The following is a 24562-nucleotide window of genomic DNA, read 5'->3' on the forward strand; positions in this document are numbered from 1 at the left end:
AGTGCTTAGAGTTTAGTACTGTCTACACACACAGCTCTCGCTATCTCTTTTGATAGTTGATAACAATCATGCTGCTCAATGTTTTTCAGTGTATAATGCAGAACACAGGTCACTCTTGGTAAACCTATTCTAATCATGGCTTCTCAGAACACAAATCCATTAACCTGTGGTGATAACCCTGCTGCAAAGATTTGGTGCAAAGAATGCTGCCCTGTCAATGATAGAGTTTGTGGCTGTACTGCATTTGAAAGAGCATTCTGAGTAAAGTTAAGAAAGTAATGGTGAAGTTAGTGAAATTTAAGATGAATCATCTTCTGTCAGGGTAGAACTGCTCACTGAAGTTTCTGCTCAGAAAAAGACTAATTCATATAGAATCTTGTTCTCATGTATACATAGCCTAATTCAAGCATTGCAGCTGTTTGGTTCTTTCTTGTTTCTTTTTTTTTTTTCTTTTATTTTTTTAAATTGTTTAGTAAATACTTTTACAGGTTCCTTCAGAATCACTCAATCTTGAGGAGGTGAAGAGCCACTTTATCATCAAGAGCCACATAATAATTCTGGCATGACAGATGATGGTGGTGGTAAAGCTGACATTATCAGAACACATCATCATCACTTGTGATGAAACATTCTACAGCAAGCATAAGCGAGCTGAGGTGAAAATCTGTATCTTTTCTTGTTTGACTGTATTTCTTTTTGGAATATCTCTTGTTTGCTTGTTTGTTTCCTCTTAGCTCTAGCATACAGGGATTCTCCGTATATGCATATAAAATATGGTTTCTTTGGAAGCAGAGGAAATGATTGCTTCTTTCCTTTAATCAGGTTTCCTGAGACCTCAGGGTAGTTTCTCTGACATATCTTCTTAAACTTGTTTCTTGTCTCTTGTAAGAGCATTACACCTCTTGCTATGCATAGGATCAATTCTAGAGCCGTGCTGAGATCTGTCACTTTATTTATTTATTTATTTATTTATTTATTTATTTATTTATTTATTTATAGCAAGTTTCTCAAAAACAGCCTCAAGCTTCTCTTTTTCATTGTTTGGTGTTTTGATTTTTCTAGCTTTCAGCTTTGGCAAAACTCTTGTTTTAATCTTGTTGGAATCAGGTTTCGTTCAGGAACTGAGTACAATAATGGAAAGTCTTTGTCCTCTTGTAACCGGAGGTGCTGTTTAGAGGAGTTTGTTTCATTGTGAACTTGGATGGTAATTTTATGGAAGAAGTTATCTCAGACAGAGAAATGGTAGGTGATGGACTTGTGGCCAGTTTTGAGAACTACTGGATCCCAAAGCTGACATTTCCAAGTCCATGTTGAGAATCATCTGTCTGCTGCAGCTGTAGACTACACGCACCTGAAAACCATGTGTGAGGTTTTTAATCTTTCTGTCACCATAGAGGTCTTCACTCATTGTTGAGAAGAATCCATTCATACAAAGAAAATGGCCAAGGTCTGTGTTGTCATCAGGGAAGAAAACATGACGAAGTTTGAAGTTGGAGTCAGTGCAGAGTGCCTGAAATCTTCAGCATCTCAGACAAACAAATAAGAGAGAATCCATTTTGTTCACTTTGACAGGCTTGATTTCAATTGGTAAAGGCATTTGCAGTTACAGGCACTAATGCAGTTAATACTATTCGAGTGTAATACTGGATTGGCACAGGTGAAAACCAATGCCACTGCTGGCTTTCTTGTGAATTGTTCATTGTCTTGTAACAACCTGATGAAAATGTAGCCAGGGATTGTTATGTGATTGCTTTAATGCAGATGTGAGAACATACAGTTATGATTAACGAGCAGACTGGATCAACATCCAGGCTTAAGCTCATAGACAAGCATTTCTTGTGTTGTGCAGGAAAGTGCGGCATGTTATCAGTTATTACTTCCTTATTACCTACAACACTTATGTAGTCAAAAAATTAAGTATGCACCATAAATGCACTTATAACAGATCTTAAGTTCTACATTACTTTAATAAATTTTCTTGTGCACACTTTTGGAGATGTATTCAGTATTTCAGCATAATCTCTGATACTTGTAGAACTCTGTGAAATAATGGCAGGAAAGAAGATGTGTTCTTTGTTTTCCCTTGAAGCCAGTTGCAGTTTGAATGCATTTAAAAAGAAAAGTAAAAGTTTTGGTGTAATAAATCCATCTTAGAATGACTGAAGTCTCCATGCATGAAAGAACTGCTGTTTGGTTTGTATGGAAGTCATCTCGGGTCATTTTCTGGTGATCACAGTGAAATCCATTTTGCCTCTCTTTATCATAATTTCATATTTTCTTTTTTACTGTGGTCTTTACTAACATTCAGCAATTTCTTCCCGGATGACTAAGTCCCTGGCGTGCTTAGCAGCTGTGTAGAGCCACTTGTGTAAGACCTGATCAACCTGAAAAAGGGCTGAAGAACTTAAAGCCTAAAAGACGTCTTTGTGGTTGTATTTTAATTCCAACATCACCACAACAGTCCCTGTTATTCCTAATTCTAAAGACTTTTTTAAAAAAGAAGGATAAGAAGCTTGTGCACTATAGAAGAACATAGTTAATAATGTTAGTCAGATAAACACTGTAGGTACCATAACCTAGGTGTTGCAGTTGCATGAACGTTTGAGATAGTTTTAGTGCCGTAAGTTTAATGTCTCTTGGTGCCTCTACCCTTTCTGATTTCCCTAAGTGATCATAAAGTCATAAACTGTCTTTCTAGGAGGTCTATAAGAATCCTGTTAGGAGCTTTTTATTATACTGGCAAATTCATATTGAACTGATGTTCCTTTTCACTATTACAGAATAATCAAATCAGTGCTGTTATTATTGTACTGTTGGAAAAGAAAATAATGGGGATGTAATGTAAAACTGCTAATGTAATGAAACGCTCTTATTTTGCTAGGTTAAGGATGCTGTGGCTGCTCCTTCCAGCTCACTTCCAACAGTGATTGTGTGATGAAATAGAAGGTGTTGCATTTGTGGCAAGGGGTTATCTTTATTCTCATTTGAATGTGTAATCGCCCTTCGGTGGCCAAAAGGGGGGATTGCTTTTGCCTATTTGTGCCTTCTGCCAGGCTGTGTGTTGGTGCTGGTCTTGCAAGAACACGGTGCTGTGATTTCCTTTCATAATCATAGCTAACATCTGATGGTTCTGTCTCCAGAAGAATTGCCTCTCGTGTTCTTTCATGTCCATCTGAGCTTTTTTTCCCCTTTTTTTCCAAACGGAAAAGAGTACATTGTTAGAAAGTACGGCCAGCCCCCTGAAGGTTCATATTTGACAGGGATGTTGGGAGGCAGGTCAAGTGACTGCCTAATGAAGATGAATGGAGAAAATTGCTGGTACAATAATCACGTGGTGGGCGCTTAGCCCAGGTTGCTGAAAGTGTGATGGAATCTCACAGCTTCATTTATCAGTGTCATATTTGGGCTAAAAGTGAGCAGTATTGTTCTCATTTCTTCCAGATGGATAGGTCAACTTTAATATTTATTGCTCTTGTAGAACATTTGTTTGATGTATTTCCATTAGCCAGGCAATAATAGAAAAGCAGTGGAGAGAAACATAAAACAGCTCCCTTCCTCTTCAGCTGAAATATGGCATACACCAACGTGTAAATATTTCTAAGACTGTCAAAGATTTTTTATATTTTTATTTGATGACTCGATCATCTATACAAAAGAACTTGATAAATATAATGGAAAAAAAACCCATCGTCAAGGAAATATAAAATACTTGAATTTTGGTGTGTAATTTTTAATCTCTTCAGGAGCTTTTTGTGCCTTTCAGGAGTGGCTTTTGCCTAAGAGTCCTCTTATTTTTGTGTAATATAATGAGAAAATCGTATTTGAATGTTTGTGAGAAGAGAAGCACATCTTAGCAAAATCAACATATCATTCGTGATTGCCTAAATGGAATATAAAGATGATTGCTGTTTCTGTCATCTTTTTCCTTTAGTTCTGTTTTCACTAATTACTTCTACTAAATGGGAAAAGGCCACTTAATATGGATTGATTTTGAAATTTTAAATAAATAAAGAACCTAGACATTACAAAATGGTGGCTTTTAGCTAATGGTGGTAACCCCTGGTTACTGTTTATTAACTGATTTTTTCCCATTTATGAGAATCAGGTTCAAGGTGTTTGACATGTATTATTTTATAACCGTGGAAGGAAACGTAGCTGTTTGTGAAGCAGGTGTTGTGTTAAGTGCAGTGCAAACATCCTAGCCATATGTTTCTATAATTTAAATTAATTTGGTACAGTCATACTGTTAATCTTTAGTGACTTGTTGATTGGCATTTTGCAGACATATTTCTGGAAGGCACCCAATACCATTTTCTGTAGCCTTTCTGGCAGTAGCGGAGAGTAACATTTCCACAAATTGGAATCTTGTACAGCTCTGGGAAGTGAGCCAAGATTTAAATTAGACAATAACCTCTGCTCTGTATATAGCTTCTATTCTTCAGCTGTAGGGAAAGTGATTTGTTTAATACAGTCAGCTCTGTAGCATATAATAGACTGATATATGAGTCACTCCTTGGCAATGCGTGTTTCTTAAATTTATATAGATTGAACAACTAGTTGGTAATGTACTTAGTTACAGTTGTGCAAACAATAACTATTAGCAGAGCTGAACAGACCTGGAAAAAACTACATTTGGTTGGGGTTTATTAAGAATTCTGCTGAGTTTTAGAAGAATTTTTCTTTTCGGGTGCACGAGAAAATATCATAAATATGAGTATTCTTTGAGCTTTACAAAATCAATAATAACACTTTTATATCATAGCTTAATATTTCTTATGCTTTGCCCATGGGTGTAGGTAAGCAGTGTTCCTCAAAATTTAACCTTCACGGCAATCTGTGTTGTAGCTACATAATTAGGTACCGGCTCTTTTTGTTTTGCCCTTGTATATTTTTTTCTCTCTTCATGTTAAAATGTGTTGCTGTCAATTGATATCTGTGAATGCACAGAATTCTTTTCTTTCCAAACAGCAAGGATCTTTTCTTAAAAGGAGAGTTCTTTGCACCATTTGGTTCATGTTTATTTAAAAGCTTAAAATCATTAGACCAAATCTCACTTATTGTCCAACAGAAAATTGATTTTGCTAGCAAAAATGGTGTGGGCCTGAAAGAGAATATTCAGAAATATGCAAATCAGTAGAGATAGAAATCTGTTTGAGCAGCTGAACAAAGCAATCAAATTTTTCCCATTGAAAGTTTATTTAGCTCCACTGTGAACATTTTTGAACAGAATTATCAACTGCTGTTAGTGAAATACTTCTTTTTATAGGGAAAATGGGATTCGTTTTAAACAGAACTATTTTAATAGTCAACATTTTTTTGCCAGGTCTTATATTTACAAAATAAAGCACACTGTAAATATTGAACAATACACAGATATATTTCCTAACAGTTTATAGTACGCTGCATTTTCTGGATGGGCTCCAGCAGTAGTTAGTATGTATAAATGATATGCCAATCAAAATTATTTTTGCAACTATAACCTGCTATAACGCAGTCTCTTATCTGAAGCGTCAAGTTGATAGAAGTCAGATCTCTTTTCTTAAGCTTTAACTCTTACATGTATAATTTCCCTTGTCTTGAACTAATCCTGCTTCTGTCCTATAAGCTTCTCAGAAGTGCCTGATAGCAAAGCAAACTTTATCTACTGGTTACATAAAATGTAATCAACATTGCTTTCAATAGACCATATACATTTCATTCCCTAGTAGGAGTCAATTGTGTATAGAATATCTGATAAATTTTAATGAGTGAATAAGATTTTCAAGTGCCTAGCGTCTCCTTTCCAGGCAAGTTTTCTCATAATTCAACTTCTGTGTAAAAGCTGACTTTTCCAAACAGCTCCCTGAAGCCAAGCAAGTTGGTTACTAAAAATTCGACTGTTTGTATGGGTGAATAAATATGTGGTTTCATAATGTGCCAGGTTTGTCTTTGTAGCTAGCGTAAGGAATTCCTTCCTCAGCTCTTTATTCATGTCCTATATTAAATTGCATTTGCCCCCAAATCCCAATGACTTCAGTGTGTCATATTTGCAGTGTGACCTTGACAAAAGTTGTAAGGGCATAAGCAAGGGATAGTGAATTATGGAGCGAATACCAAATGCACAAGAGGATGAAGGTTTGAAGCATGATGCAACGTAAATGCTTCTTAGAACCTGATGTTGCTTAACAACACTTCTACAGGTGCCAGTGCTGATGCTGTGACCTGTAGTCACTGGAACGTCCTTTACTTTAGTCCCCACGGCTGCTGGTAGCTGACAGTGAACCCTGCGTATAACTGTTTTATGGAAGCTGGAGATAGGTTGTAAATCTCCTTCATTGTTGTTGGTGTTGATGACTGTTTAAGATGACTTGGGAACTTCTGCTGGTGTGAAAGGACTGTGAGAAATTGTCATTTTTCAGATCCTGATAATAAAAATATCCCTGAACGAGGCTGAAGTACTGTGAGATTAACCATCTAAATGCCATTCTGTATCTCTGAAGGAGCCAGAGGTTCTGGAGCCAGCAGCATGGATCATGCTTCAGAGAGGATGAAGAGAAAAGAAAGGGACTTGACTTCCCCAAATCTGTGTTTATGGAACAGAACATAGGACCGAGCACAGTAGAAAGAGAATTAACATTTGAAAATGCTGGAAGGTTTATACAGGGAATGTCAGACTTGCCATTTTACAGAGACTGAGTATTCTTTCAATTTAGCATTCTGTTTATAAAAGCATTCAGTGGTATATCTCTACAAGGAATGTAATCGATACATGCACACTCACTCATCCCCTTTCACACATGCGTGGTTAAATATTGCAACATGGCAGAAATTTTTCCTTTTCCCAGAAGATAATATATGTCAACATGAAAATTGATAGATCGTTTATTTTTTTATGGGAGCTTGTTAGCTACAGAGGATATTACAGTTACTGGAATATAGTAGACAACCGCCACCAGATGAATCTAATGGTAAAGCCTGATTCATATTGACAAATAACCCTTCACCAATTTCCTGCCTGGTAAATACCACTGCAGATTTCTTATTTTCTCATTGTTCCTTGTTTTCCTAGATGACCCAAAAACAAATTTCTGTTTGCGTTTTTATTTTTATTTTTTAAAACTTCACCATAATGATCCACAACAGATTTGCTGAGGATTAATTTGTATTGGATGGAGGCTTCTCCCTGTCCTAGTCATGTATCACAGGGGTATGCAGCATAGAGGTGGAGGTGTTTCTTATAACCAGTGGTTTGTGTCTATGGTAGGATGAAGGTTAGATTACAGCACTGAAAGCCATTCCTGACTCTCTTGCCATTTATCTGGCCTGGTTTCAGCAGTAGTAAGGAGGGGTCGGCAGAGAGGGATGTGTGAAGGGTCATTGTGGGTATGTTAACCAGAATTTCCCCAGGATGTTCTTGAACATCTGTTCCATGGTTTTGGAAGGGTGAAAATGTAAGACAGTATGGGAGACAAAACAAAAAAACACCTTTGTCTAGAAGTTCCAGTAGTCTGGAATTAGCAAATTAGGTCAGGTTTCATATTTATTGTTACAATACGGGAAAACTTAAGGAGTGCTACATGAATTTAAGCGTGGGACTTCTACCACTTGACCTCCATTTATTAACTTGTGCTTAAAAGGTATTTCTAGGAATAGTTTGGATAGTTTCTGAACATTCAGACAAGGAAGGTTCATTTAAATCTGGAGAGATTACAGCTAACTTCATAGACATAGCTGAAATTCATACTAGAGCTAAATCTGATGCTTTTAAATTCAAGTAAGAAATATTCTACTTCTTTCACATCTTTAGTGTGAATAGCATAAGACTCTGAAATATCTCAGTCCGCTAAACTAAGAGAATATTTTCGGAGCGTGAGTTATGAGCAGTGGAAGAACTCAGCAAAAGAATTGCCACTGTGGTCTGGTGCCTCTTACACTTCAAGAAAAGAAACTCAAAAATTGCATGTATCAAAATTCTGGCTTGCTTATATCAAGATACAATGGATAGCACTTAACTATTCAGAAGAGCTTTTATTACCATTTCTAGTCTTTTGTTAAAAAGCTGTTTTTTCTCTGGCATCTGAAAACTATGGGGAGAAATTACATTACACAGATGCCTGGTGTTCTTTTTAATATGCACTTTAATTCTCATGCTAATTAGTGGTTAGCACATTGAAATATTGGTGCTGAACAGCACCTGAAGCATGGCGAGGCTTAGTTTGTGTGGTGCACGTATGAAGAGATTGGGCTGGCTGCAGCTGGAGTTTTCACAACTGACAGTGTTCTGCTTACTATACGCTTTTAATAGTTCAACTATTAAGGATTTTCATGTTTGTGTTTTTCAGTTTGCCTGTTTTTATTATTACCTGGAGTGGACGCTTGAGTGAATCTTCCATCATTTTGCTAGTTGTGAATGAAGTTAGCAGCTTTCCCTTTGTATGTCCTCATCCCTGCAGAAGCTTGGGGGCTGCAATCAATATCCAAAGTAATTTCTGTGCCCACTTGAAAGAAGAAATACAGTGACCCAATTAAGAGAGGAAAATGCTAGACTTCAGTAATAGATGAAAATGCAATTAAAGTAGGTTACTCACCTACAAAATAAGTTTCTGCTGCCCAAAACATTGCCTTTAGGATGGAATGGAGCAATGAGAAGCTAAAAATAGATAAATTAAGCCTGATTAGTCTCAGTGGCATAAATAGGAATACAAGATAGCACGAGGGATTATTCCACTCTTAAATTTAATTCTCCTCTACTGCTATTGCAGAATATTGCATCCAATTCAATCTTGCCTGTTTAAATAAAGTTAGTTGTTGCTGAAGACTCTCCAGGGGCCTTCCTGCTGTGGGATTTGTAATCCAGCCCTGACTGAAAACAGCACAGAAGTCCACCAAGTTTAAGGTTGATGTAAGATAAAGAAATAGGAGAAAGTGATACTATGTGCCTGTTTCAAACAAGTATTTACTTCTATATTATATTGTCATGTATTCAAAACTGGAAAACCTCTTCACCTGAGCAAAATTCCTAAACCTTTTGCCTGTCACTCAGCTTCTCATACAACCACTTTGTGCCTGCTCTTATGGGATTATCATAGGAAATCCCTGGGCCTCATCTGTGCTTTCCTGTTCTTTCCATGTCGAAAGACACTGCTTTCTGCATGCTGCAGCTCAGAGCAGTGACAGCCCCACCAGCTTTAGCAGAGCTTGGTGTTTGGGGGTTGCAAGCAGCTGAGTTATCGCTGAGCAGAGCTCCATGGGAAACAACAACTTGGTGTCTCACAGGTCTGCCTGATGAATGGAGCAGACTTTGTGCAATTATTATTTTATTATGTGTTTTTTGCTGTTGTTGCTTCTCCTTTTTCCTGTGTCTACTTGTGAGATAATTATTAATTTATGGGGTATACAAAACAGGAATCATCACTTTTTTTGTGTTTGGGAAATGAGTGCTGTGTAAAGAATGCTTTAGAAATCAGCAATAAATAGTCAAGTGTGAAACTTCCCATAGAAAACGTATGAGGGGACAAAGAAAACAAGTGTAAAACTCCTGTGCTGCCCACAGGCCCATCTTGACTGGGACTGACAGTCACTGACTCCAGCTCTGGAGCTGATGTGTTTCTGGGTGACTTTTCTCCAGTTCTTATTCAGACGTGTGTAATCAGAGCAGAGTATTTGAAATAGATGGTATTGCTTTGTACAGACTTCCATATAACGACGCAGAATTAATACCACCTTTTAAAAATGTCATTTTTTAATTTGATTATGGTTATATTTTCTGAAGTGGAGAGTGTTTAATCTCAGAAAAAATCACTTGAACCTGTGGTATCAACATGGCTGTGAGCTGAGATATTTAAGAATTCATGCATGCATTGACTTTAGCCTGAAAGTGTCTCAACTAATCCTCCATTATGATTATAATAAAATGTCTACATCTGCTTCACCCTTTCTCTATCAATTTTATATTTAAAACCTGATATAATTTGCTAGTGTAGTAGAGCTGAATCACAGTCTAGAATGGAATTTATGATTTTCACTAGAGTGAGTGAAATTTGATATAAGATTCTAAGAAAAGCTACTTATGGCCCAATTGCAGTATAATCACATCTCTTTAAATTCGTGAGAGAAAATGTTACAGTAATCTTGAATATAGTGATATAAAACTATTTATTGGGATTCTAAGAATAAAATGCTGTCATTATGTTAAGAAATGCTCAAATTCAATGCTTAGACAGCTTATATGAAATAAATATGGGGGTAGACATGATTAACACCTTGGCAGCATGAACTTAATACCTGAAAGAGGAAGGTGAAACAGAAATATATTTTGACAAAAAACAGTTCTGTGTTTGTGCATTTTCTCCCATCTCAAAGTATAAAAATATCCCCTATGGCAGTTAAAAACAAGCTGTTGGGTGCAAAAGGAGACTCAAATGGCATAGGACTGTCTTGCCCCTGCTGGGAGGACTCAAAGAACAGCTGATCTGACCGTGGCGTATGGAACCATGCTGGCTTTTGGCCCCATGTGTGCTAGTGCTCTGCTGTTGCTGAGCAGGGCATGAGATAGATTGTGGGGGCAGTCCCAAAATCAGATCCACAGATTTGGTCCTTGCAAGCTATTTTATCCATGTGTACGTGTTGACGCCATTTTGAGAGGCTGTTGATCTCCTTCTGTTTGGTAAATGTCATGGAGAATAGAGATATTTGCACCCTCTCACAGGGCCCTGGAAAGGGATCAATTGTGCTTTATACTTCCAGTGGTTCTTTAAAGCAGTTGTGGAAAAGATGAAATTCAACTGTCTTCTGTCCTCTGATGCTATCAGAAATAAGATCTTAAATATAATGTGAGCTGTTTAAATAATGATTGTGACTTATAAAATACATACATTAAATAGATGCTATGAAACTGCTTATTTGATGAGACCTTTTTTGTGTCAAATCTAAAGTGCTACAAATTTGTTTTTAAAAAAAAAAAAAGAATAAGCAAGAGCGAAAGCCCTATGAGTAAGATCTTTTTTCATTTTAGCAAAAAATGCTTTCCATGGCAATTACGTCTAATCTGTTTTTTTTTAGCAACACCTCTGTGCCTCATCAGAGTGATCATGAACATCATTTCATACTTTATCACCACAAGCAACTCTAGGTTAAAAAAAAAAGAAAGAGAATGTTCTTTAAATATTCAAATAATTTTTAACAAATATCTCAAAGTGCAGAGGCCTCTTCTTGTCTTTCTTACTAATCGTACTCCTCTTAACATTTGATATCTCATATTTGAACCTTCAGGTAGCAAGAAGGCATGGTGATAGTGACTCCGCGTCGGAAGTCCTTGAAAAGCATCTGTAGATGTTGTGGAGCTCTTTCTTTTTTCTTGGTGAAACTTAGTGGATTGGTCTGAATTTAATAATTTTATTCACCCTCTATGGAGGAAAAGTAGTCTCAATATATGTAGGTGGATGCAGTGAGATACCTAGAATACGTGCTTGATTCTCAATTTTAGTACCTTTGAAGCCGAGGGAGTGGAATGGAAAATACATCCTTGTCTACAATTTGCTAACAAGGTAAACTGAAACTCTTCAAACATGTGGCAGCCAAGCATTTGGTAGGTTTGTCTTGGAGGGAAATTTCAAGATTCATACTAATCTTATAACACCTTATTCTTGTATGAATATTAGGACCAGTACTGCACTTTAGACTGCCTTTTAATATTTATACATTTAAATACAGAATAAGTAGCATTAAGAATCTGGCACACATTGAATTGCTTTGACTGTCAATCAGCAGAATAATAATACCGTGTATATTCATATAAAGTTTCTTCTTGCATATAAAAACATTTATAGACTGTATCATTCTTAGGAGATCTGAAAATGTCTAACACGAGACCATTAAATATTCCTTTCATTACTGTTCCTTAGATTGCTCAGCATCACACTTGGCAAAATATCATTCAGTTACTGCTTTTGGCCATGGAATTCATTGAAGGAGTTCATATTAAAGAGTTTAGCTGGAATTGGAGAGATTAAGACAGTGCTTTTTACTGTTATTGTTGAAGTTTTTATTTGTTGGCTGAAAGCTTTTAAAGTAATTTCAAATATTTTCCTTCTAATTGCTTTCTAAAAACTTTTAAATCTGAGCTATTTGCAAACAGTGTGTCTGAGGGAGATTTGAGGATGTATGAATAAAATATCAATGTCTGTTTTCTTTAGGATCTTACTCAAGTATTTTATTCGCTGAGATTCTTTTTTTTTGGCTATAAGCAATCAGTAAAAGCGTGTGTATACATACATATGTATATATAGACACGCATCTATATGAAAATTAGTGTGGCAGATGTTTAACACTCAGCAATAGGAATCTGAATGGTTGCCTGAATTAAAGGCATTTAAGATTTTAAATATCAGAAGTCTGTCAAATATATGATTGCACAATAATTAATGAACTGCTAATTATTCCTATTAATTTGCCTAAAATGAACAACTAATTTGCCTAAAATTCAGCATTGGAGATGTGATTGCAAAACTGGATATTTAAATGCACTTATTTTAATACTTTATGTCCCTGTTGGCCAGCTACTCAACAGCGATGTGTTTTTAAGCAAATATATCTTCTGTGGCCACTGTAGGAACAACTTTTGTTTTCACTGGGGCCTTTTCTCCTCATTACTGAGCCTTGATCAAAAGTGAGGATCCTTATATAATGTTTTAGAGAATACGTAGAAGGATTTTCTAAATCCTGGAAGAAAATGATAAAAATAACCATGGTGCAGTAAGCTGTGGGCGAAGCCAGAAAAACTATTGCTTCCCAGGTAATTTTTTGCACATGTACTAAGAGATTTCTTAGAAAATTAATAGTAGAACCCAGCAGAAAATGAATCTACTTCCAGAAGATACCTTCCCCTGAAAACAGACAGAATATTGTAATCTGCCTCAGAAAGCGGATTTCTACTGTGCTATCCTGTAGCTGATCATAAATTTCTTGTAGGAACATGGATGGAAAGGCTCAAATATGAATCTTGCATATTAAGCAATGGTCCAGCACAAAATGAAATTCATTAAAAAAAAAATATCTTTTGATGACAAATGTATTGTGTCTGTGCTTATATGAATACTCTACACATACACGAATATAGAGCTTTGAACTTTAATGGAGGTAGATTCCAACAACTGCTTGATGACGTTTGGTCAAAAGCCATCCCAAATGGAGAGCCCTTTTGCTGCGTCTGGTCAAACTGTCCATCTCTTCTGAACTCGATGAATCAATGCCTAAACTCCAAAAGCTAATAATTGTCTATGGTAAACAATACTCCTTGCAATTGGCAAAGAATGGTGTACTTCAAAAATGTTAGAACTGTGCCAGAGAAGCACAAATACTTCTAAGGGTAGCGCTGTAGCATCAAAATGGAGGACATCATTTTGCACTCCTTTTGAGATAAAATTTGTCCTTTATCTATTTACAAGGCTTTACATTTCAAGTTTTGAAATACGCTTCATTTGTGAGTATAAACCCCTAACAAATGTAGTGATATTGCATCTATGAACCAGCTACTAAAATCTGCTTCCTAGTGTCTAGTAGCAAAAATAAAATGGATGCTTGTATTTTATAAAATAATATGAATGCCACCTACTGCTTCTGAAGTATTGAAACTGTCACGAAGTAGTTGCTCTTCCAGAGAAGAACACTCTGCTCCTGCTATGAACACATCTTACTTAAAAGTAAAGCCTCTACAGAGACTAGCTGGATATCTGTCTAGAATAGAAATGTTATTTTTACTTTCACTAAGAAAATAAATTTTGTTTCCTGATGAGAAGAAACAATATTTAATGCAATACATCTGATGATACACTGTTGTTTCTAGATGCTACTGAAATAATAATAATAATAATAACCCTCTCCCAAACCTATTCCTGCCCCATCTACTCCTGTTACCAGAGTAATTTTAGTGTATGTTGTTTTGTTTGGAGTAATCAGGCTGAAGTAGCATTAGTCCAGCTTCTCATCTTTTAATTACAGACAGTTTATTGTCTATGCTGTCCCACTTTCTGCATGGTTCCCCACCAGCCAGCTAGACTTAGCAATCTCCATTAATTTAATTTGGCATTTCATTCAATCAGGCAGGCTGTGAACATGATGATTTTTTTTTTTTTTTTAAATAACACAATGCTCATTCTTAATTGATGTCCTTATCAGGCATTGTATTTGCCAGAGCTGTAATTATTGGTCGGGCAGCAAAATCAAATCTGCCCAAATGCAGTGAAGATGTTCTCCAGTGAAATTATTAAGATACAGTACTTAGACCTGCAAAGTAATTTAGTTTTGGTCTGTAATTACATCTTTTGGGATCGCTATCTTTCCTTTTACTCATAAGGATAGTGCAACCTCAGAGGAATTATTTTGCCAGATATGAAGATAGAACTGAGATCCTTGCCATAATGTATGCTTGTGCAAGTGGATATTGTTCTATATAAAGCATATGAGCATGTTCACTTATAGAAGAAGAATTTTATGAATGTCCTTATTTAAAAAAATATGTGGTTTCTAATCTTATTGCAGAACTACTGGAACTGTGATCAGCTGAGGATGCTGTTTTCCATAAGCAGTAAATTGACATTAGAAATGATAGAATTTGGTGGGTATGTAACTATCTAAAATACATACACAAGTACAATTGTAATGCTCTGACATAACTAACTTAGCACTAGTTCTGCCGGCAGGAGTTCAGCATCAATCCAGTCAGAATTCCTGTCTGAAGATACTAAGCTGAGAAACTTCAGAATGTATGTTCTGAAAAAACATTAACTAATAATTGTGAAAGGATTCTTAGAGTCATGAGGAGGGAGAGGAGAATTCTCTAGTCATGTCCAATAAATCTTTTATTTATTCTCAGATTTATGATATGTAATCTTTGAGTACAGAATCGCAATCATTCTCTTTACGCCAAGTATCTTATCAATTTCTTGGTATGTTCTGTGACAAAATGTGTTTCATTTTGTATATGTTTTGTTTGTTTTATTTTTCCATTTGGAACATATATTCACATTCCATGGTCTTACTTTTATTCTGTGCTGCGACAATAATCTATCCAGTGGTATCTTTTCTTCTTGCATTGTTAAATTAACAGCTTTATTATTAAAGGAGTTATTTAGAAAACCTAATGCACTTGCCTGATGAATCTAAATTTACTCTTTATCATAAAATACCAGTTTTATAAAAATTCTTGTTTGTTCCATTGAGATGCTCAGAGAAAAATCTGGGTAGCTGTATGCCTAATTTTACGTTCCTTAAGTATGTCTCCAGTTACCCAGTTACCCTTGTTTTGCCAATGAATAGTGGATATGAGATCTAATGTTTTTCAGATTAGAGTTGCATCACAATTAGGTTGATTTAAAGATAGAAATCTACAGAGTTTTAATAAAATACTTCAATTAAAATCAGTAGTAAAGTTTCCGTTAAATTTGTAGGTTCAAAATTGAGTTGTGTCCAGAACAACTTCATAACTAATAACAATTTGTTTCAGTCTTTGTTCTTTGTCTGTGTATTATGTTATTATGTTTTCATGGTGTAAACTTTTATTCTGCTTATTTCTTGCTGCAGTTTTTCACGCATCAGTGTTTCAAAAGAACTCAGAGAGTGGCCCATATTTAACCCTTTGGGATTTTTCTGATTTTTTAGTGTTTTTTTTTTTTTTTTTAGAAATTCAACCTCTGTGGCTATTTGTATTTGTATCCCCAGCTGCCAAGATTTATTTAATGAAGCCAACCATATCATACTTCTTTCTTAAAACATCGGTTCCTTGATTCATGTGAATTTGTTAGTTTTGGTGCTTTCAGAACCCAACAATTTTTAAGCTCTGTTAGCTACAGAAGGTAGTTTGGAAACTCAAGCAGCATCATGTTCTGATTACAGGTGGATAATCCTTTGGTTCACAGTTACTGTAATGTCTGGCCTAGTTTTGGTTTTTGAAAATGTGTAGTTTGCAGAAGTGGTGCAATGACAGAGTTTTTAAAGCCTAGGCAGGAGCAGATTTGATCTTCCTTAGGGTATATGTTGGGGAAAGATAGAGGATATGAATTATCTTGTCATTACACATACACACCGTTCCTACAAAAGAGTGTTAACCCTACAAGTTGGGCTTTGGGTTGAGTAGTCAAGGCTAAGAGAAGAGCATCAGTGAACTATTTTAGAAACAATCAGTTTTCTTGACATTCTTTATACAAGGTGTTAGTAAGCAAACACCCAGCCTCCTAACAGCATTCTTCTCAGTGCTTATGGAGTTCAGCAGGGCCACTTCAAGGGCCCTTGTAACAGAAGAGTAGAGAACTGAACTGTCATACTTTCCATGCGATAATTTGCATGAAGAATGAAAGCTGTGTTTCACAGCAAGTTCAGAAGAGGTTTTGTTTGTTTGCAGTCCGTTCTGTAAAATCAGCATATGTGTGTGGATGGCTTCCACTGATTTGCTGTGGCAATAAGATATGACACTTGTGCTTAATGTTTCTTGAAACTTAAGATGGAGTTTGTTGAATTCCTAGAATCAAAGGAAACACTTGTAGTCTGCTTTTCCTCTGCTTTGATTGACATTGCAGATGTTGCTTGAAACGCCAAAATTATTTTTGTAAAAATGTGCTGATGTTGACAAAGGAAGCTGGAAAGTTCCTATTCTTTTGTAGTTACAGAGTTGAATGCTCTGTGATATTTAGATGCAAAAAGTTTTTGTAAAACCTTACTCATTGCTGTGGCTAACTCATTTGCAAAACATCACAAAGCCAGCATGAAACAAAAATATAGCTGAACTACATGCTGCATCTCAATCTTGGTCTGACCCAGGGAAATACAGGAGGTGGGACCCCACAGGACTGTACCTGGGCAGACACAATTACTAGATCTGGCCCTTTAATTTGAATGCCTGCTGTCAAGTGGAGGAATGCTCTATCATGTTTACAAGGGGTCTGGGCAAGTGATCCTTCGAAAACTAATGGAGAAAAGTGTTGATTGTAACAAGAGTCATTTTACAGAAAACATCTTTCCCAAATTATTTTACTAAAATAGACAAGAACCCCTTGTTCTATTTAGAATGATTTATAACTGTTCCCCGCTGATCACAAAGCGTTTCTAAATTAAAAGCCATTAATTATAGCCTTATATAGATACAAAGATATGCAAGAAGTGCTTTGTAATTCCAGCTCTGCACTTCAGGTGAGAGCTTTTCAAATTACTTGGACCATTGGAGCCACCTGCTTGACTAAACGCTGAGGGCCCTATGTTTCAGTACTCATCAGTGCATTGCAGTGTTAACATTGTTACTGATTTTTCTCATTTCTCCAGGGCAAATACTAATTAATGGATACAATTCACAGCTGATTAGCTGTAGTTTCTTCAGTAATTACATTCGCAGACTAACTGTTCAGAAGAGGATTTCTAACCCAGTTCTTATTTCACTCCAAGCTTAATTTGTTTTTTGAATTGTTTAGGTCCTTAAGATAATAACCATTTTATTTTCTTTTGTTGTTATAGGTACCATTAGATAATAAGGAATGTTAATCTTAGAAATACTCACTGATAATTGTTGTGTGCCTTAAATGGATTTCTAATTCAGAGAGAAAAAAAATAAATTTCAGTGCTGTTTTATCCATATTAACAAAAGCTTAAATGTGTCAGGTTCTGACATCAGTGCCTGAATGATACGCCATAGAGTTCTAAATATTGTATCCTCATAAGAGAAGGAATCCAGGGCCACGTAGCTGCAGCTTCTAGCTTTGACAGTCCTCATTATATCATTTGCTTTCACAGTCTTAAATGGAATAGTGTGTCGTCACTTTCTCCTATGTGTTATTTTTATAAAACAAAAAGGAAAAATAATACTTGGCATTCAAACTAGCGGTAGCTGTGATGTGAAGAATGCATGCCAACTAATGTAAAACTGTAAAGATAAAAATCAGCTGCGTTCTCATTTGAGGCTCTGGAGGCCCTGGGACTCTAAGCTCATGAAAATAGGATTGGGTTTGTTCCCATTTATTTATCCAATGTTGTAGCTATGTGAGTCTGTTTTATCTTTGCATTTAGGTACAGTTTGAAAATATATATATATATATTGATATATATATGATATATATATATTATTGTTGTTATTATTTTGCTGTAGAAACAACAGCTCTATTGGGACCATTTGAGGCTTTTTCACATAAAACCTTCTTAGTTTGTCTCTAACTGACATGAAAAAAATCTGTTTATCTTGTCGATCTTGGTGTTGAGCTGAAGTACTATTACTTGGTGCCCCAAATCCACATGCACATCTTCCTGTGCCAAAACAGTAACTTGAATGTACAATTTTATTTGATCGTACTTTTTTTGGATTACCTCCCCAGTGATGTCTGAGATTTAAAAGTGGATGACATTATTTGAGCACATGTATAGCTGAGGAAAGCAGAGTTTAAGTAGCTATGAAGCTGCTTACATGATGTGTAAACATCTCTGTTTCTTAATGTGATACAAGTTCAAAGATTCAGTATTTTAAGTAATACGAAGTAAGGAATATCATATATCTCGATCTGTTTTGTTGACCAGGACCCAATATTTTCACCAGGTGCATGAGGCTCCAGTTCTTTGTCTCCATCTTCTCTTTCTGAACACCTTTTTCATCCTCTGTTTCCTTACAGTTTCCTCATCTTCTTTTTTTTTTTTTTTTTTTTTTTTTTTTTTTTGTTCATTTGACTTTTGGTCTTACCTTGAGAAATGGATTTTGGAATTTTCTGGGAAAGAAATGCTCTTGAAAGAGTCACTCTATGGTCCACCTCTGCCCCTGGATGCTGCAGGAGCTGCAGAGAGTCACAGCCTGAAGCATTTCCCCACTAAAAAATTTGCAGTAGTGAATTGGGCTGGAGCAAAGTGGCTTTCCTTTCAGGACAGGTTCTTCTGCTCTGGGAGGCACTCGGCACCTCTGCCTCGGGCACATCTCGGAGTCTCAGCACAATGCAGTTCCTCTGATGGGCAAAGTCTCCTGGCCTTCAAGTTCGCTGGGAGTGGGAGCTCAATTGGAATGGGTGATGGACAAAGGGGGATTGTTTGGCTTTTTAATTTTGTAAAAAGAATGGGATTTTAAAAGCAACATTGCAGATGCTCTTTCTTCCCCTTCTTACCTTCATCTCTTTTAATACAGCAGCTACTTCTAGCTACAGCTATCCTCAAGATCAGGATAATCTGCAGAAGTGTAACTATGTGCATCAGGAAAAACGTAGTAGTTTTAAAATGCTTTTTTTTCAGGGAAGTAGTCCATTAGTAATGGACAGTTGATTTCCAAAGGTGTCTGTAGGTCTGTGGGGTGGCCTTGCTACACAGCAAGTCAACGAAATGCGCTTGGAGATCTTCAGCGTACAGGCCTGGGGATGCAGAGTATGTAATAATCATAACGCTGTTAAATGGAATCTGATTCTGACTTCAAAGGACACCTACAAAATTACATCTAATCTGTTTGTCTTGTGTTTTTGTTTTTTAAAACTTTTTCCATGCTGGAAAATGAAAGTTTATGGTGGCATACATTAAAATCCAAATATTTATTTTTCTTTCAGTTTGGAAACAATAACAACTACATGAACATGGCAGAGGCAAATAATGCATTTCTTGCTGCAAATGAGGTAGATGTTTTTCTTTTCTTCTTTTTTTTATCTATGCTTATATTCTACTGTTTGCTTAGATAATTTAACAGACTTCGAATGGGTGAAGAGTGAAGGGCTGAATTTCTGTGTGTTTTATGGAGCACAAAATAAAGACTTTAATGAGAAAGAAAATAACCTGACAGCTCTCCATTACTAGTCAATTTAGCTGTCCATAAGGCTGTTACTTACATAGCATGTCAATAGAAACAAATCTGCTTTATGTAAGAAAAAAATCATAAACAGAAGGAAACAAGCTAAGAATAAAGAATAAAATAAACAAGCTAAGAAACAGGCAATCCTAGCTAATATGCTAATTTCTGCTATAGATAAAAATATTTTAATTTGGGTTCTTAATAGTCAGCTAAGTTAGAAGAACAAACCTAGCTTTGTTCCTGAAGGATGTGTGCTGCACGAGGGAACAGGGCTGGGAACAAACCCGATCTGGGCTGCCTGGGCTGGGAGCTGAGGGGTGCACTCACTGGTTTTGGGATGGGAGATGGGAGGAAGGCACGGCAGCTATGGCCTGTGTACATTTCTTGTTACAGGGGGGCCCCTTCCAGCCAGCTAATAGTCCATCAACATGCTAATATTGACCCCAGCTCCAGACAGAAACACCTTTTGCTTGTTGCTAAAAATCAACACCTTTTAGTCCAAGGATGGTGAAAGGATGGAAAGTACAAGAGGCACTGCCTCATAGTCCATGTGACAATGTAAAGGTGTTTCTATCAAGTGTATCCCATAAATGATCTTCCAGATCTTCCAAGAAAAGTTTAAGACCTGGGCAGTCATGACTTCACATGTTGTAAGTCGTAATTCAGTCACAGGTGTTCTTGGAATATTAAAAAAAAAGTGATCTCAGAGAAAATAAGTAGAAAAGTGTAACAATAATTAGGAAGGTTGGAATTAAGAGTCTTATTTTATGAATCACTTATACAATGGTCACCATCTCTTTTTACCCAACAAGACTGCTTAGATAAGGGAATATTGTTTGGCACTAGCTCCAGTGTTATTTGTGATAATGAACACAAACCCCATCTGTAATGACAACATGATGTTTCTTTCTGTAGAATTTCTTTCCTACATTTGAATCAAACATTGATGAAAGCTCTGCTGCCAGCAGCTGTTCAGAGACAATTTAATTCCAGCTGTGATAATTCACCGTGTCAGACATTGGCTGTTATATGTTGATACAACAGTTCTCCAGATTTGCATTTTTATCAAAAGGAACAAATGTTTTGAACATTTCAGTACAGATGGCATTTAACCATGCACACAGTTTTTGTGTCTGTGTGTGTTTTTATAAAGTGTGTAAGATATAAATATTTGAAAAGTTAATATCTTAAAAAAAAAGTGATTGGTAAGATGGATCTCACAAACATTAGACAATGTTTTGGGCGTAACAGCACCTTTCTGAAATCCTGGAGTGCGTACTATTCACAGCCCTTCTGCCGTCTGAATAGCCCTGTGATTTGGATTTAAGACTTCTTCACTAAGGGGCTTTCTTTCTTCTTAAATTGCATCTGTTTCATCTTCATTCTTAGGTCCTTGATATGTTTTTTAAAAAGATACATACACACTTGGAGAAGTTATACTGTGTGAATTAAATTTACATTTAAAAATTATTATGGTATTCATCAATTTACTTTCCCATTTATAGTAGGCTGTGACTATTAAGATCAACATTGTTTCTCTAAGTAAAATAGAGTATTATTGTCTAGCTGTGTTATATATTTACAGAGATGTCCTACAGATGTCCTAGATTTATTCTACTAGATGAGGAAAGTAGATCCAATTCTTATAATTACTACTATCTCATAAATACGACAAGTAAAGAGAGGTTCAAACGCACTATAATACTGATTTCACTGAACCCTTTTGCTTGAACAAGGAATGAAGATATCATTAAGTGTTAGCACTCGCATTAAAGCATGAACCTAACTTTGCAATTACTGTATTACAATGGATTTAATTATAGTGTTTTTACATTAACACGACTGTAGATTTCTTGCTAGCATTTTGGGCACGAGCACCGCTAAGCTAGAAGCTCATTTCATTCCTGTAAATAATGCCTTAAGAGCGTAATCCTAGAGCACATTCAGGCTAAGAAGCTTCACATTTGCTTTATGTTTTCTGTCTCTATGTCATGATTACCACCACCCATTTTAAAGCACCTTAAATATTTATTGAAATAATATTTCAAGTGTTAATTACAGTGGTAATGAAAACAGCCAAATGCCACATATCAAGAATGAGTGTTTATCCGTATTGTTAATGTGATATGTTAGATTTCATTAAGCAGTAATGGGGTAGCAAATGAGTCACAAATTACAGTTGCATCTGTTACTAGACCACATTAGTGCCAAAATAACTGCAAATGCAGCCATAGGGTTATGTTCATTAGCCAACCACTTCTTGTGGCCAATCCGTCCTTTGTGTTTGTGGACTAAGGGATATACAGGGAGAAAAAATTACACCTTTTGTGATACGGCAGAGTCAAACCTCCAGGCCCAGCCTTCACGTCCAGAATTAAGTTACAGCATTGCGCTCGCATCTCAGCAGGCTGATGGTACTGCAGACCGCAGCAGTCTGGGACCTCATCATTTCTGGTGCGAGACCAATAATGACAGCTGACAGGTTCTATATGCAAGCAAAGGTTTTTCTTGTGTTTCGGTTTCCATCTTCTCTCAAGCGGTTATTAATTTATATCATCATTAACAGTTTGAAGGATGACAATTTGCGGCAGTTAATGAGATCTTTCACTGAACATATCATTTTTAAATTAACTGGCATTAAGTCACTCTTTCAAACAATGTAAATAATACATAAAACAATTTCCCCCCTCTCATCTAGAATCCTGAACTAATACAAACAAACAAATCCCAGAGCAGCGTTGCATGTCCAGAACAAGACAGAGTGCCTATTTTAGGATTGCCAACTGCCCAATTTGATCAAGACAGTCCTGATTTGGGTCCATTTAAAATGGCCTAATTTCAAGTACTGGATTTCTATTATTAAGTAGCAGTGGACCTGAAATAATATATGAAAGTTCATTTAACTCACAAGAAATTTGAATAAGCATAGCTCATTTGTTTCCCAAATAAAAGTCAGCAATGTTGGAGCTAGATAAAGGCTCTGCTTGAATAAAGATCGTCTACGATGTACACATGCACGTGTACGAACATGCACAGACACTGAAGATAACTGGCAGTAAATGTTTTGCTAAAGGCATCCTAACAGGTGTTTGGTTTGCAACAAACCTACTGTTTAAACAAAGCTGGCTGGCTTTACAAAGCTGCAGTAATCACCCGCGCTGTTTTGTACATTTCTCTCTTCCAAATTATAACACTGGTGTGTAGAAGGATGAATTGCACTTTTGGGATGGAAAAGAAATAAGGACCAGAATTATTATATTTCATGTTTATGAAGAAGGTAAAAAGGAGACAAAAGATGTGGCATGGTCGGTTCTGAATTAATGTTGTGTGTGTGCTACAGAATTGTCGGTATTTTATGAAGCATGAGAGCAATATAAGCTGTTTGTGCTATTTCACTAACATATCAATAAAGTGGCAATTTGTTATACAGCCAAATCCAGTGTAGCTGATACTCAGACTAACAACAAAGACAGATGTTGCTAATTAAGCACGCATTAAAAAACTGTTAATACTGATACTCTATTAAAGCCATATGATAATTAGACTTAAATCCTTAATCGGAATGATCCACAAACCCCTTTAGTATATGAAACTTTATTTATTTTTTTATGTATAGAGTTTGCATTTGAGAACAAAACAAGACTTGAATGACTGGTCAAAGGTGGCTGCTGAGAACGACGTCTCTAATGTGGTTTGCCTTGTCCTCTCCTTTTCTAGCAGACGTTCCACACGCCAAGCCTGGGGGATGAGGAGTTCGAAATCCCACCTATCACACCCCCGCCCGAGTCAGACCCTGCACTGGGGATGGCAGACATCCTGCTGCCCTTTCAGGGCCTTGGAGACCAGCTGCCAGCACAAGGAAATGAATTTACACCCCAGTTTCCTCCTCAGAGCTTGGATCTCCCCTCTATTACTATATCACGAAATCTCATGGAGCAAGATGGCGTCATCCACAGCAATGGATTGCACATGGTAGGTTCAGTTCTGCGTTTCAGTTGCAAAATGTTGTCTGTCATATCATAGAATCGTAGAATCATTGAATGGCCTGGATTGAAAAGGACCTCAAGGATCATCGAGTTTCAACCCCCCTGCTAAGTGCAGGGTTGCCAACCACTAGACCAGGCTGCCCAGAGCCACGTCCAGCCTGGCCTTGAATACCTCCAAGGACAGGGCATCCACAACCTCCCTGGGCAACCTGTTCCAGTGCGTCACCACCCTCTGTGTGAAAAACTTCCTCCTAAAAACATAATAATGCCAAAGCATAATAATGTAGCTTTGTGTCATGTATCAGTTTTAACTGACCTCTCCGAAGATATGCGTGATTTCTTGGTATTGTGGTCCAGCCAAGCGTTTGCCGATGTTCTGCATTATGTGCAGGCGTATTCTGTATGAATGATGACACATGTTGTCAGTGTTGCACAGCGAACAATGTTATGCTGTTATTCAGTTCCCTAAGGCAGTTGGCAAATGTTTAAGGGCTTACTATTGGTGGATTCAGGAAGATAAACACGGTTGTTAATGTACGGCGCAAAGCTATACCGTGTGTAAACAGATCTCTTATAAAAAAGCACTCAGGCTTTATAAACACAGAATTTTAATTTGGGAACAGACTTGGAAGCCCATGTCCATTGGCATCATGTACCTCTCTGCTGTTAGTTTTCAAGAATTTGTTATAAAGTTGATAATTGGCATAATGAGTTGAAGGACCATTGTGTTAGCCAGAATGTACTACAGCACAAGAAGGAATTGCTTCTCTACATTTCAGGTGTAGGACCCATGCTTGACAGCCTGCAA

General features: G+C 36.7%; 1 protein-coding gene across 4 annotated transcripts in view; it reads left to right on the forward strand.

Annotated features, from left to right (window-relative positions):
* Nucleotides 1–24562, forward strand: part of TOX3 (TOX high mobility group box family member 3) — a 76213-nt gene that overhangs the window by 32152 nt on the left and 19499 nt on the right. For 2 of the 4 annotated variants that reach the window (XM_021408889.1, XM_021408887.1), the window contains exons 2-3: nucleotides 19530–19595; nucleotides 23486–23740. In XM_021408889.1, the coding sequence (XP_021264564.1) occupies nucleotides 19551–19595; nucleotides 23486–23740 (300 nt within the window). In that variant the 5' untranslated portion in view covers nucleotides 19530–19550. The remainder of the gene's footprint in view (nucleotides 1–19529; nucleotides 19596–23485; nucleotides 23741–24562) is intronic. The other 2 variants (XM_021408890.1, XM_021408888.1) reach the window with 1 other exon arrangement.

The sequence above is a fragment of the Numida meleagris genome, chromosome 10 (genome assembly GCF_002078875.1).
Source record: "Numida meleagris isolate 19003 breed g44 Domestic line chromosome 10, NumMel1.0, whole genome shotgun sequence".
In the NCBI taxonomy this organism is placed as follows: domain Eukaryota; kingdom Metazoa; phylum Chordata; class Aves; order Galliformes; family Numididae; genus Numida; species Numida meleagris.